Here is a 16,372-nt window from a genome sequence, read left to right as displayed (position 1 = left end):
AATGAGATTTTGATGTGTTTGTGTGTATGTTTTGGTGGAGTAGTGATATGTGATGTTGGAGTAGTGAGTTCATGTATAGGATCTAAATAGAAAGAAATGGTTGGGGAGGATCTTGAAGGGGAAAGGTGGTAGGGATGTGTGCTGGAGTAGAGTGTATGTGGCGCATGAGACTGGATGAAAAGGGTTTATACGTGTTTAAGGGATTGATTAGTTGTGTGTTTAGGGGGGAAAAGAATGGGTGTGTTATGACTGATTTGTATGAGAGAGGGTTGAGTAACAAAGTGCACGAAAACTGTCAGTTATTTGCGGGAGAGCTTGGTCAAACTTGATGTGTGATATCCCAGTGTTGCCTCAATGTATAAATTTGGTGATTCCAAACAATGTCGGCTTACCTAGATCTCAGCTTATGTGTGGTATGTTGGCTTTAATAGTTGGCAAGAGAGATCTAGCATGGACGTGGGATGCACAAACTGTGCCTACTACACAGGAGTAGCAGGAAGACCTGTATATGCATATGGAGGCCTTAAAAGTAACCCATGAAGAAGGGGTAGTCCCCGGAAGTTCTTGAAGATCTGGAAATGGTGGGGACACTTTTATAGTCTTGGAGATATAGGTAAGGAAGTGTGCGGAGGGATAGTTTATGCAACTGATGACTAGATGATTTTATCTGGAGTGATGTGATGAATGGATCTGTTTCCATTTGGTCTCTTATTGTGCTGATATATGCTAATGAGAAACAGAAATTATATGGAGGGGATTTGGGTCCATTGGAATCCCAATGTTGTAGAGGTTGTAAGCAAGTTTTCTATTGCTTGTAACATAAAATCAATAATAATAATTATTTTTAAAAAGTATTGCAGTGTTGCTAACCATCCTCCCTTTAAGAAGGAAGACAATAGGCACAAGATCTTTCTTAGTAGAAACATGTAAAATATATAATACTGTTACGAAGCAACCAGTGATTATCCCCAGCCTTCTAGAATTCATAAAAATGAAAAACTTGGCTTTTCCCAAGACATAACCAAGCCTCCAGTAGTGCAAGTTCATTGTCAAATGTATTAAAATGTCCTAGTAACTTAAGTGCACAGGATCCACGATGGACACAAAATGTATTTATTACCAACAAAAGTGTGTGGCCCAATATAAAGTACTAGCCTTGGATTGCACTGGACTATATGTAGGCGCATTCAAGGTACTGATGGTCTCCATATATGTCTCACAATCTGCAATATCTCAACGCACCGTTCAATCAACTTAACACTTCTACCCTACCTCCATACCTCGTGCACTCATGTGAACATTTCCCACATAGGTCAGTCTACTTACAACACACGTCAAATCATAAACCCAAAGGGTGCCCAGGAAATCAATGAAAGTCTGAAGGTTTCTGTCACCTGTTTAGGGCCATGAAGTTCTATATACTCATACATCGGAGCAGCTTCTAACTGAGCAGTCAAGAAAGCACTTTAGTCCTTTTAAGGAGTATGGTACCCACTATATAAATTAGAATACAATAAAACACAATTATCAATCTAATCACTGGCTATTTAAATGATTTACATTTAGACTAATTTTATATGCATTACCGTAATGTTATTATCCTGAAAACCTGCATAGTACACCCCTAATAAACATACACTGTACATTCCTGAGTTGAATATTAAATATATCCAGACTGTGATAGAATTTGAGTTGAGCTGTTGTGAAAGTGGCAAGTCACATGGACACAGCTCCTGTTTAAGACTAAAACTGATAATCAAAGGGCAAAAAGCGTGTGTTTTCTTGAATAAAAACAAACAGACTTAGACGTGTAGCACAGGGGTTTCAGATACATTCAAAACGTTTTGTCAAAGATAGTCTGTTGTAAGGGTGTAACCAGTTGACGAAGAAGAGCACCTGCGCCAGAGGGAAAGTCTGAAGTGTTCTCTTCTTGCTGGTTTTTTCCATCTACAACTTTAAGGATTCTTGTTGCTATCCTAAAACAAAAAAAACGACACTATCGGGTGTCAGGATTGTCAGGCAGGCATATAAAATAGAGGTCATGGGGATCCTTTTCCAACTTATTTCTCCCATGCTACAGACAACAAAAAATAAAAACATTTTTCTTTAAAGAAAGAAAACCTGCAAAACTAAAGAAAATGCCTGAAAAAAGCTGAAAGGCAGAGTAATGAGTCGCTTGTCTACTAAAGAAGCTATAGATGAGAAAAATACAGTCTGATTCGAATAATATGCAGAGCCCAGTATCAAGGGGTCCTCATAACAGCCTGTGGCTGTGCCCCTTGGGATATCTAGATCAGAATTAAAGGCATAATACATTTTCTTTAAATTCTGTGTCATAAATGCCTGGGTGGTATTCTCTTTCGTTTCATTTATGTTTACAAATAAAAAATGAGTTGAGGGTTAGCCTCTGCAACCTACAGCCAAAGGTATGGCTGCATTAGTTTTTGCTTTGTTAAAGTGTTTCGGTATATCATGGGGATGAGGAGATATTCAGTGTTCCAGTATTCGGAAAACATTCCTATGATGGAGAACCAGGATTACAAGTAAATACATGTTACTTCTGCCAAATCGAATAGCAGACAAATGAAGCGGAATACAAAGACGTCATACAATGGAGAAAATCATACAACAGTGTGGAAGGACTGTTATGATCTGTGACCTGTGCTCTCCTCTGTATTCAGGGCTGAAAGGGAGACAAGCTCCTCTGAGTTTCTTTGATGCTCAAGCTCTTTGACATAGAGGTGGTTAGCGAGGCACACTGAGTATGGCGTGAGGATTTGCGGCTGTAACATTTGCACTGTGCAAAACGCACAACCGGAATCAAGACTCCAGATGCCTATATGTTGCAAAGCGCTTCGGGAGTCTCAAGAGACTTGCAATGGTGACAACATCATGGATTTATACTGCATAAGTTTCTTGTGGCAATGGAGACATTAACTTGCTGCAGCCAGGACCTTGTTGCACGTAAATTTGGAACTTATTGCAAATTTTAATCTAAAGTTACCAAAGTCTACTGGATACAGAGGAGTGTTCTAGACAAAAACTAGAGATCAAGGATTTAAACTTTGTTTTGCACGTTGGTACTGTAGTCATCCTTTCCAAGGATTACAACTTTAGTGCACTTATTATTTCGCAAGAGGATTCCTCCACTTATACCGATGTTGTTTATATTGTATTGTGTCATTTAGCGTATTAAGATATTGCCAGTGGTGTCGAAGTCATTGTGCATATTGTCAGGAGAAGAACCATACTATCAATATGTATTCATTATGTTACAGCTAATGTTTAAAAACGTGATTCACAAACTGTTGAAGGTAGTTTTCAGTACAGAAATGCATATTTTAGTTTAGGTTTATTTCATAAGATGACCAAAAGATTTCAGTAACATTTCAGAACTCTAAGACGTCACAGCATTTCAACTAACAACAGAGATTTGGATATACGGAGATTGTCACAGATACACTGTAGCAATTTCCCTTCTGGGCCCACTTTGGATCTTCCTTGGCTGCAGGTATTAGTTGCTTTCTCCAGCCACACATAATACATTGTATTTGTGACATATTTTTTTTAGAAGTACGCTGTACATATTATATGTTATTTAGTGACTCTTCTTGGGATTTGTTAGATTTGGGGGTCTCTAGTTGGCAGAGGTAGGTGCCTTTGTCCAAGTAGGGGCCCTTGTGTCTAGTTAGGGTAAGGGGGTACACTTCTAAAATAACCCCTGCCTCCCCCTTGGTAGCTTGGCACAAGCAGACAGGCTTATCTCAGAGGCAGTGTGAAAAGCATTTGTGAATACATACAGTAATCAAGTGACAACACTACAGATGGACACCACACCAGTTTTATATCAAAAATAAGTATTCATTATATAGACGTATCACAAACACAAACGACAAAAATCCACAATGCTGTACTTAAAATGGTAGAGTTAGCTTTGTTCTCTTAAGATGGTAAATGCGACACTCAGAGTTCAATGTACCTTAAGATGCGTAACGCAAGACAATGAAAGTGTTGCAAGGACGGTGATGCGTTGAAGATCTGGTGCAAAGAAACAAAGATGACGTCTTCTTGGTGCGACACGATGCGAGCCACGACAGGCCCAGCGACACACTTTCCGGTGATGCGGCAGCGTCTGATGCGACGTCGATCCTCTTCTCCAGCGATGCGAGTTGCTTCGACAACGATGCGAGCTGCAACAGGCCCTGCGACACGCTTCCCGGTGATTCGGCGGCGTCTGATGTGACGTCGATTCTCTTCCCCGGCGATGCAAGACGCTTTCTTGTTGTGAAGTGACACCGGCAGTGCGGCGAAACGCTTCTTGCTCGTGAGTCGCGCTTCCAGCTCCTTGCGACACACAGTCCCTCAGAAAGCCTCGCAAAACAGGAGGCACTTCCAAAGAGCTCTTGGGGAGCTGGTGGGTGAAGTCTGTTGCCCCTGAGACTTCAGCAGGAGGCAAGCTCTTTTCTCAAGCCCTTGGAGATCCTTCACAAGTTGGATAAAGTACACAAAGTTCCTTTCTCCTCTCTTTGGCAGTCAGGCAACCACTGCAGGCCAATCCCTCAAGCTTAGGGATAGTCTCTCCTCAGTCTCTCTGGTTCCGCTCCTCAGCAAAAGTTTCTTCTTGTTTCCCAAAGTGATCTAAAGATCTGGGGTCTGGGTCCCCCTTTTTATACATAGTCTCTCTTTGTTCTCTGGAGGCAGAGAGGCCTTTGCCTAGTCCAAACCAGTTCTGGTCAGTCCTGGAGCACTTTGTTGACAAGACTCCTTCTTTCCTTTGACAGTGTAGGCCAGGGCCATCAGGCGCACCACATGAGGTGGAGCCGGCATTGTGGAGGGAAAGCACAGCCCTATTCAGGTCCCAGGTGCAACTCCTCCCACCCATCTACATGGAGATCTCTCTATTCAGCCCTGTGCTGACTCACCCTGTCTCCGGGAATTCCCCAGCCCCCTGGAATTTCCCAGCCCCTGTCACTCAAACTCCAGACAAGGAATACACAACCTAGCAGAGGCAGGCCTGGATGGTTAGACAAGAAAATACCTACTTTCTATAAGTGGTATTTTCAAACACAGAATGTTAAAACCAACTTCACTGAAAGATGTATTTTATCATTCTGAGTTCAGGCATACTAAACTCGAATTTCTACCATGTTCCCTGAGTCAGTTAGGATTATATGATGTAATAATCAACCCGCCCGTTCAGGCCTATGGGGAACAGTTAGCCTTGCAATAGTGGAAAACAAAAATGGCTGTAATACACTATTAGGACATGCCACACACACCAGGGCATTTCCTACCTTATACTTACAATGAACCCTACCCTTGGGCCTACCATAGGGGTGTCTGATATGAAGAAAAGGGAAGGTTTAGGAACTGGCAAGTGGGTGCACTTGCCCAGTCAGCATGGCAGTACCAGACTGCCCACAGGCTCTTCAATGGCAGGCCTGAGACACACTTTACAGGCTGTTTCTGTGGGTGGCACAACCAGTGCTGCAAGCCCACCAGCAGCATTTGATTTACATGCCCTGGGCACACTCAGTGCACTGTACTAGGGTCTGACAAGTAAACCAAATCAGCCAATCATGGAGTCACTAATCCATACATCAATTTACAATAGGGAGAGCATATGCACTTTAGCACTGATCAGCAGTGGTACGGTGCCCAGAGTCATAAAACAGCCAACAACCGGTTAGAAAAAATATAGCTACTCTGGAAAGGTTAGGAGTTCAGGTGAGGCACTGTGAACTAGTCGAATTTGGTTCTCCAGGTACTGACGTGGTAGAAAGGCTCGGTCCCTACACTCTAATGTCCTCTAATGTCCTGTTCTCCCAAGGCATAGTTCTGTTTCTCTGCAGAATCCTGTAACAATATCATGTGTCATATTATGGATAGTAAATTAAACGCAAATGATACAATACAAAAAGTATTATTTCTCATATTAGCTGTAAGAACAGGCAGAATGAAGATATACAGCGTCTCAGTTTCTCTCACTTGTTCCATTCTCTTTTCCCCAGGTCTACTGCTGCCCAGTATAAATCATTTCTGCATGGTTGTAAGCCGGTTCATTAAAGAATGCTAATTAGCATTACTGCTGTTGTGTCTGGATTACATGATTAGTGCAAACTAACAAGGACAATCGGATCAGGGCTATTGGCATGGTGGAAGCTTTTACAAGAGGTAGTAGCAAAGGCATTTGTTATCGTCGATGTGCAAACATTTGATTTTTGTGCCAAATCCAGGCCCTACAACAGCAGCTCCAGCAATCCAAACAGTTCTTAACAAAGGAACATAATGTAAAACAGATTGTGCATGACAACTTGAAAGGTCTCAAGATATGCAGGGAGCGAGAGAATGTTTCTTACATTTGTGTGCGGTGTGTGTTTTAGTTTGAGAGTTACCTTCCAAAACCTTTGAGCCACTCCGTTCATGCTGGGCTACTCGGTCCTCTTGTGAAGATGATGATGTTGTATTTATGGATGATATACTCTTTCTTTTCCGTGCAGGGATGCTGTAGCTTTCAAGGTACCTATTGAACAAAAAGGTTCCACAATCTCAAAAGCAGTTTTTCCCAAATACTGCTACACATACTCATCTTATTTCGAAAACATTTACAGCAATACCAAGTGGTTATGATGGGCCTTACGGCGTCAGGATCCAGAGAGAATGCTATTCACACACGAAGATCTGAAGCAAGGGAGTTATGTTTTCAAATAAAAAGCTGTGAAAAAACTGAGAAGACTCATACATGAATAAAGTGTGGATCTCATTAATTCCCCAATTATGAGCTGGGAAGAATTTCTAGGTGGAGATCCTGGTTGGCTGGAATATTCGATACTGGCTGCCATCTCCTATAAAAATTTGTGCTATTGTCGTGCTACTAGATAGGAATGGGAGTAAACGTGCTGACTGAGAAATACCAGGGAGAACCCTACACAATGTTCCATATTCCAGAAGAGTTCAATATAAACATTTACCAACTGCAATGCACAAGTAACAGTGCATAGCAGAATCCCAAACAGGTATTCCACTCTGCACTACTGTGAATGTGGCCTAACACGATTACAGGAAGCTATGCAATAACTTACTGAACATTACTGCAGTTGTTTGCTCTCATTCCAAACAAGCTCATGTTACTGCCTATGGTAAGAAAAAAATAGTATCGATCACTTGCGAAAAGAGGTAGCTCGGGCATTAAATTTAGCCATCTCATCATCAAAGTGTTCAGTGCATCACATTATCAACCCCTGACATTTCAATCCACATATACATCATAACCATGACATCAACTCCCAAAATACTGTCAAGTTAAGACTACATTTACTTTTATAAACACCTATGTGACTCTATTTCATAGTCAATATTATGGTCATGATATATCTGTATAGGTTTAACTGTGATAATATAGTGCGAAACAAAATCTGATAGATCAGGTCTTAAAACATATTACTTTTATTTTCCTACCTCTTTCAAAATGTTCACTTGGATATCTAGATAGCAGATTGTCATTTTTTGGGTTCGACTAGTGATGATGTGACTATCTGTGAAGTGCCGGTGGTATCTAGTTCCTAGTGGTGTACCATGGTTGCAAGAAGATGCACAAGGAACGTTCAAGGAGGCATCCATCATGAAGGAAAAAGTCATCTAGGGAGGGGCCTGGGTGGCTGGAAGTGTGAAATCATTGCCACACAGTAGAGGCGCTCATGCCCTAGGGTTCACTAGGGATAAGGGTATCACTTCACTGTGTTTCTGCATCTAGACCTTTTGGTTCATCATTCAAGCTGCAGGTTCCTGGCCCTATAACCTATAGCTTCTAGAAGAACAACAGTGTGAGTTCAAGATAGACTCTTAGGAAGCCCTCTTCTCTGAATTGTGACCTGGTTTCAGCAGCATAACGGCAATAGCTCCCTTAACGTACAGTCCTCTTACTCTTCTAAAGCGTCGGCAACAGCTAATCGCACCATAGCCCAAGACGATACACCAGATCTACTGTGCTTAGGTAATCTCATTGATAGTTTTACCAGAGTCCACTGTGCAGCAATACCCTGGTATCAACTAAGGTTACATGCAAGATTCTTTTTGTAGTAGCAGCCTTAATCTATCCATCTTCATACAATTGTTTATTCATACATGCACTCAACTATCATTCTCTTATTACACCATTCATCCTTAAGACGAAACATCACTGGTTTAATATATTTATCTTTACTCCATGTGTATACTACGATTCATTACTTCATCTGTTCATAAACATATACCCTATTTCAGTTATTCACCATTTACAAAACAATATATTTTCTGCTTCTACATAAAGTACTTAACTTGAGTACAAAAAAATACTAATGTTTCATTTTTTAATAATATTGGCTAGCTACTGAAAATAAACCATATATTCTAAATTATAAACTTTGTAACTATTGAAAGAAAATAGTTTCTCTACTGAATTCTAATACACTAATAATAGAAAGTATGGGATAAGGAGATGGCTATCAATGAGAGAGCATGTATATACATTTTGACTCAATGGTGAAAAACGTGTTTGATTTAAAAAAAAAAAAAAAAAAACACTGAAGCACATTTGAAGCTTTATAAAGCCTAACTACACACTCTTCACATACTACAACAGAGTGTGTATTTGAGCTAGAGGCCTTTTTATATAGGCACTGATTAACGAGTGCACACCACATTCTTTAGGTGGAAACGCAAGGTCCTTGTACGTGGCCGTACCTGATAATGCTGTCCACACAGTTGATCTGCTGATATGATGGAATATGCTGACCTTTTCTTGATGCACCACAGGAAGACGTAGCATGTCCTTCGGCAGCTGGGAGTCCGATTGAAAGTGGGAAATATGATGCTGAGGTGGGAGCCTTTCCTAAAATTAGATTGCTATATTAATCATTCCTGCAAACTCATTTTACAATGTACATTGGTGCATTGCATCAACATAGACATTTCATGGAGAGCTTTGGAGAACAGATACTACTTATGTATAGTTTTTTCTTTTCAATGTGTCTATTAAAAATGATGTGGGCCGCTTAAGGTTTTCCATGGTTCCCTGACTAAGTTTAGAATTGTAGAGGACTTCTGGGTTGGCAAATGTGAAGTTTCATCATGCTCTACTGTCTGAAAGCATTGACGTGGCAGCTCATCTGCCACAGGGCTGCCAAGTTAGAGTGGTAAATGCCACTCTAACTTGCAACAATGATTTTTCCTGGCTGATATCGTGATGCCTTTGATGATTGTCCTGGGTAGGACATTTTTTTAAATGCCCTTGATGCACAAGGAGAAAACTCCTGTATGTCATGGAGGTTGATTTTCTCTTTTTCGAGAAACAATACTGTGATCGAGTGTGTGCTTCTTGAAAAAGGCAGAGAAGGCAGCAAGAACACAGGCCATCTTCTCAACATTCCACTTTGTTTAGAGTTCCTCCACCTCATAGGGTGAATTGCTAAATAAGGGAGGCAATCCTCCACTGGGGGTGGTGGTAAGAGCATTCACTAGTCCCATTCACCACCATATACATATTTTGAATATAAATAAATCACTTTACAAGCCCTTTGTGGAGAGGTTTTATCAAGCAGGGCCTTCTGGGTTTAGTCTTCAAACTGAAGAGATACATTCCAAGTAGGAATATAAGATCTTCAGAATGCATTTTTCGGAAGGTCCCTCGAATCAAACTTTCTAACATTGATGGGGGTATTTTGCGTATCTGGCATTAAAACTGTGAAACTCTGTCATGCAGAATATCTGCAGGGAACCATTATTCCAAAAATACTTCAGGGTTTATTACAGAGTTTTAATTGTTTGGTTGCAATATTTCCTGGACATTAAGCTGCACTGTCAAGAAAATTTACTAAACTCTCAATTATTTTGAACATACAGAACATTTAATTAATACACATTTCATGATATAAGACAAAAAATAACTGCGCTGTACAGATCAGCGCTCTGCGATTTATTTACCCAAAAATGTTACTTTCTCAACGCCAGGAACATCAGATAAACAATTTAAAACTTCATGAGGACAAACTGATTACTTTGGCCACTCCTTTGCTTTATAACTGAATCTGCCAATCAAAAATATCTGCCCGCATCTTCACAAAATGCCTCAAGTGTAAACAATATGTAGGGGACTAGATACAGCAAATTCTGGTAACGTTATGGGAAACTGAGAAAAATATAGCCATAAGGTTGTCACCTCACTCACATTTTTTGTAGTAAGTGTAACATGCGCAGACATTGAAGTCGATTCAGCTCTGCTAAATTCATTTTAATTTTTTTTTAAAGTCACTGTCTTATTCGCTCTCTTGCAAAATATTGAACAAGTGAGAGACCGACTAAATCCCTTCCACCTAAGACAATTAAAGGTGCTCAGAACTTTATTGGTATAGGTTTTTTTAAGGCTTGACTCACCATTTTACAGCAAGGCAAGGCAATAGAAGGAAAAGTCATTAAGATTTCATGTTTAACTCACCTCTTTGCAACTTGTTTTGCAGGCCTTCATTTTTCTTTCCCTGCCTTCTGCTCCTTGACTCAATGTACACCTGTTGACCCAAATTTTTTATTCTGTTCACGTCCACACACACCTGTTGCAAAGTCATCTGGGATAAAAATGATAAAACAGACTGTAAGATAGGCTATAGTTTGAAATCTTATACAACCATGCAATTAAAAGACTAGGAGAATCAATGTCCCTCCATCAGAATGTCTGGATCTCCAGTTTTCTAGAAATCCATCAATTTTTTTAAAGCAAACCAGCTATGCCTTTTAGGTTGTTTCAAATTCCTTACTCATCTTTCGAACCACACATTTCGATCATTGACTAGCATTTTTACCATTAACAGTTTAATTTAGCTAATTCAATAGCATTTCTTTAATCACATGCTTTGTACTCAAAGCCAGATATTTAGCAAATTAATTATGTTTGTAATGTGTAGCAATCACTCCTTGTTTAAGTAATATTTCAATACAGTCGTGCATGTAAGCACACACTGAATTACCAGCTCAATAGCAAAGAAAAGAATGACTAGTTTTATTATGATACCTCACTTCCCATAAAAATATTTTTTCCAATTTCACACAAGTTCAGAAATTCTGTGTCTGGGCAAAAGGTCATCCTTAAGCTTGTCTTTCAGTTTAATAGAAACACCCAACAAGAATGCATTTTCCATGAAGCAAGAGAAAAGTGGCAAAACAGGTAATAAATAAAAATGTGGTGAGGCAAAGCAATTACATCTGTGTACAAAGTACAACAATCTTGTGAAGTCACCCATGAGGCCATTTCTGTCATTTTGAAGCCAATGGACAACCAAGGTAATGCCATGTGAGATGACCTATTCCAAAGATCTCACACATGTACAAGAGGTCAAAAACAAGTGACAGGATGGGAGAAGGGTCTTCCACTGAAGTCCAAGCCAAAGTGCACTTGTGGTCAAGAAAAGGCCTTTTGGTACAAAGGAGATTAACTCAACAAAAACACAACATTCCCACACAGAAGACAGCATACAACAATTCACATCTTGAGGGGACTGATCATTTTGAGAAACTCTACTGAACCTTTACCAAGGGTGGAGAAAATTCCCAAGAGAGTCTTTAACCAAAAGGACAATGCAAGCGATCCTCTGATATTACCCTTCATATGATATTTGAGACTGACCTCTCACTCACATGACAGCATTTTGGATGGTCAAGTAGAGGCCCGAGGAACTTCATTTCACTGGGATTAGACTTAAATGGGGAAAGATTTGTGATGTTCAGAGTGAAAGAGACCCTAATGGCCAGTAAGAAGTGTCAGACATGGAAAAGGCAACGTTCAACTAAGATAACCTCCATTGCCCATGCTTTGCTGATTTCTCCTTAACCCAAAAATAGCAAATTATTTGTTAGGTAGTACTTGTACAAGGCAGAACATGCTACTGGTATGGCAACTCAGCATCTTTTGGTAGTTACCATGGCAGAAAGAAGTCCAAATCCATTTTGGCAATTTAGAATACACTCAGAAAAATTGATAAAAAGGCGTAGAACTGCTAAGAAATGGTACATATCAGGCCAAATATGTCAGAGATTGACTCTAGAATGCTGACACTTACAGCCTCAAAAACATTAGAAAATATTCAGATTGGTTATTGAAAGCAAGCCAGTTACAAGCTCTGCTGCAAAATTGAGAAATGCTGAAACAAGGTCTAAAATGCTCATACTGACTTTGAGATCCCAAGGAGTCTGGGCTATGATAATAATATGTTTACTTGGCATAAGAGATTGTGCAGTGTCAGTGGAGATGTACTGCAAACTATTTTGCAAGGTGGTTTCCTAGTTATTATAGTTCTTCAGAGATGGGTCCTTTGACAGAAGGGCTGTTGTTTGGAGACTCTTTGGTTAAATAGCTTACTAAAAATGTCAGCTTATTCAGTGTTCCAACTAGATGAAGGGTAGGCATTGATTAGGAAAGTTTTCCCATCTGAGATTTTTGTAGGGACCAGTGACATAAGGTCCACTTGAGTCCTCTTCCAAATGGCTCAGGGTCTAGATATGAGAGGGGTTTGAATATCTGTCAGATTAGAAAACTTATACTCATCTTTTTTCAAATCAAGAGGCTAAGTTGACAGGGACCACACTTGCATCGATGCTTCAGCGGTGCAGGTCTTTCACCTTGTGAGCAACACCCTTTCTACCCATGACAAAATAGGGGAAGATTGCAGTGTTTTATCATATTTGGATACAGATTTGATGTGTGGAACCTGCAAGCAGCAAACTGTTTCGTATATAACCCTTTAAGACTCTTATGTACAAAAGGGTTCCTCCTGGCCATTCTTCCCCAAAAAATGAACAACCTGTGTTGCACTGCACACTGAGTCTGCCATACAAATTGGTCAGTGAAATAACCATGAAACAACTGTGAGGGTTTGTGAGAAATATTTTCCTCTTGAAGGAGACTATTTAACAAGAATGAAATTAAAAACGTTCATGTGACACTTCCAATATGACTGTAGTATTGAAAGCCCATAGAATTCCTGGGTCGGTAGGTTGAGGACAGGGTTGTGATTTCATGTATCTACCAATTAGACTTGCATGTACCTACTGTTTTCCACTGAACCGCAGAAATCAGTGCTGACAACTTTTCAGGAGAAAAAGGTTAGCTGATCATTTAGCTATGGTTTCATGATTCCCATATCCCTAGTAGAAGCAGCCTTCAGGGATCATGCACAATTATCTGAAGTTCCTGGAAACCATAGGGTGTGTCAAATATAGAAAAGGCAGAACCAATCTCAAAGAAGATAAACATCTTGGGGTTTAACCTAAAAACCCAGAATGTCACCCTCGATCTAACAGGGTGGAATGTGTACATAGACAAGAGCAAAGTTACGGCAGCTTTTTGGAGGAATTGAGTCACACTTGTGATGTTCGGTGTTCCAACAATGTTATATAATACCCATTAGATTAGAGGGCCTAGCAGAGGAGGAGGGACATTATGCATTTCAAAAACCATTAGTTTATGGCAAACACATTATTCTGTTAGAAGAAACCACTAGACAAATTTATGACAAGCTATGGATTACACAGAATCAGATGCCCAAATTTGGATGGGAAGCTTAGTTTGGCAAGCTTTTGATGAGGGGAAACAGATCCTATGTGAAACAAACATAGCACAAAAAACTGATTGAATTTGTTACTGTGGTCTTTTGCCGTAAAAGGCATGGCTAAAGATGAGATTCAATCTTAATTTCCTCTAGGGGTGAGATGAATCAATCATTTAGGAGGATGAATGTCTGATCAAGTTGTTGGCTCTATAATCTTGACCCTCTCAGGTGCACTCTGTTTGGAGCAATTCCTTATATCTCTTTAGGGATGCTACTCTGCTCATCCTTCCAGTCAGAGGACTTTATCATCATTCAAAAGTTTTTACACTGCTCGCAGTCCACATGCTGATCTCTGTTTCATACCTGGTCTGCACTAAATAATGCATGAAGTGGCAGCCTGATGAAGGAAAAGTACAAAATATATTGCAGCATGTATTAAACATGTATCTGACATGACACAAATTAATAATGTATTCAGCCAGTAGGGCACCAGCCAAGGACAACAGATCCTCTGTCCCAGAAGGGGTGATGTTTCACATATGTAGATTAACAAAATTCAACATTAAGGTACTTTTTAGAATTTGGCGGACAGGATACTCAGTCAAAATGTGGTAGGTATCCTGTCTATAATATTACAGTTCCCATAGGTTATATTGCACGTGTAATATGGTCGACAGGACATCCACCAAGCTTCTGATGGATTATCCTATCTGCCAAACTTTAAAAAGCCCCGAGACTTTTATGTATCCATGATTAACTATCCAACCCAAATAATAATAGGTAGAGTCTGTAACAAAGGAGCTGAGACACAAATCCAAGAGAAAATCATAGATCTCCTTAGGAAAAAAATATTCTAGCGTCTATACCATCTCTAGTCAGATTGGCCAGATAGATGATAGAACAAGCCGTGTGTAATATGTTGTCAGATATGACTATGAGCCAGTGTAAGGTATATGATGTTTGTTTATTCCTGCAAACATCAGGAGGTTTAAACAATAATTAATCCTTTGTCCATCCTTCTAGTTTGGAGCATAGTGGAGCTCTCCTTTGATGAGTGCTTTGGGATGCCTCCCCGGCACGCTCCTCTCTCGACCCAGGGTGGTCCTTAAGAGAAACAAAAGATATATGGCCTGAGTTCCAAGGCAATATTACATCAGTGCTCAGCCAGACACCATCACCCATGAGGTTTAACTCCTAAACTGAAGAACAAAAGAAAACCAAAACCAGGCCCCACGAATCCCGTAGGGTGCGGTGATTTATATCCGCTAGAGTGAAAACAAGTCTCTTTGCCCATTTTCTGAACGTGCCGCAAGTGTGACCCCTCACATGTCCACTAGATAAATCCTTTTGATTGCCCTCGAAAGAGATAGAAAAGAAGCCTAAGGTGCTTGCCTGGAGTCACAGCTCTGATTCAGACCCACGGTGGTCTGGGCTTCAGCACCTATCTCCCGAGTCTGGCTGGGTCTGTTCTCCTATGGCTCAGGGTCCCATTTCCTTCCTGCTGCTCTCATCTGTCGTCGCATCGTCTCTCTGGTATTCTGTGTAGGATTATCCTTTCAGTCTGTAGCGATGTTTCACCTGTCGTCACCATTGCTCGACCCCCTCTCCTTCCTGCCAATCGCCTGGCGGTTGCGTTTCTCCCCATGCCATTTCCTTCTTCCTCTCCACGGACAGCATTAAAGCGGCATACCCCTCTTATTTGAGCTCCAGCCATCTAGGGGGTGTGGCCATAACCAACTAGAATGCTGCCTGTGGCGGCCTTCATGCAGACTGCATCAGCCATGACGGGGTCCTCACCTGTCTCCACGGCCCTCAAGCTACAGTGTCAGTAAAATATATTTTCAACCTTACTTAGGTATAGGAGCATGGGCTTTGGATGAAACTATTCTAGAGCCAGAATGGAAGATATTCTTAAAATGGCAGGCTGGGCTGAATATTAAATGCATGAAAGATTCTGTTTTAAGTTTGTTGGCCATATAGCTGTTAATGGTAAGGTTTTAAAGAGCATACTTTTTGCCTTCACTACCCACAAAATATGCAAATTGCACTAGCTAAAGTGAAGGAAACGCATGGCTCTGTTAGCAACATAAGCCCTCATTACAAGTTTGTTTTACTCCCCTGGTGGCCCGGTAACCATAGTTAGTGGACCAGTCAGGATTACAGGTAATGTGGAAACACCGTAAGCACATACGGTTCAGCCTATAAACTGTAGGTACTCAGCCAAAATCTTTGACTGAAAATGCAGCCTTAAATGAGGAATAACCAGTATAATCTGATGAAGAAAACCTGTTTGCGTGGTTATTCGCCATTTCACAGTGGGACCTCAAGTTCCCCTTTATAATGGCTTGCTTTTTTCCAGCTCCTGGTGTTACTGTACTGGCCCATAACATCACCTCCGGGGGTCAGAATTACCAGTTCCTACTATTGAAGAACTTGAGATCGGCCCATAAAGGTGATCTATGTCCTAACTTTTACTAACAAATAGCAATATCTCTGTAACATATGTTTATGTTTTAAATGTATTATATGAGGATGTTTTGCATCCTACTAAGTTTAGTACATATGAAATAATTTGCATTGGCCTTTTGAAATGTATGGGTCTGATTTAGACATTGGTAGATGGAGTATGTACCGACGACATGGCAGAGTACTTTACTCTCAATATAGTGAGAGCGGTCCACCTGCCAAATTTAGGAATGTCCGTCGGCCCAGGAAACATCTCTTCCAGGAACCGTCATCATAATGATTCCTGTAAATGCACTAAAACTCTGACGGACAGCTCAATCAACATGACAGAG

The 16,372-nt window shown here is 40.5% G+C and overlaps 1 protein-coding gene across 3 annotated transcripts in view; it reads right to left on the bottom strand.

Moving 5' to 3' along the window:
- PER3 (period circadian regulator 3) overlaps positions 1-16,372 on the bottom strand; it is a 560,237-nt gene that overhangs the window by 163,229 nt on the left and 380,636 nt on the right. For all 3 annotated transcript variants that reach the window (XM_085604511.1, XM_085604529.1, XM_085604520.1), the window contains 3 exons: positions 10,472-10,598; positions 8,722-8,869; positions 6,396-6,523 (listed from right to left, as the gene is read on the bottom strand). In XM_085604511.1, the coding sequence (XP_085460637.1) occupies positions 6,396-6,523; positions 8,722-8,869; positions 10,472-10,598 (403 nt within the window). The remainder of the gene's footprint in view (positions 1-6,395; positions 6,524-8,721; positions 8,870-10,471; positions 10,599-16,372) is intronic.

Source organism: Triturus cristatus, chromosome 1_2, assembly GCF_964204655.1.
Source record: "Triturus cristatus chromosome 1_2, aTriCri1.1, whole genome shotgun sequence".
NCBI classification, from domain to species: Eukaryota; Metazoa; Chordata; class Amphibia; order Caudata; family Salamandridae; genus Triturus; species Triturus cristatus.
Note: the sequence above shows the minus strand (reverse complement) of the source record. Positions and strands in the feature narration are given on the sequence as shown.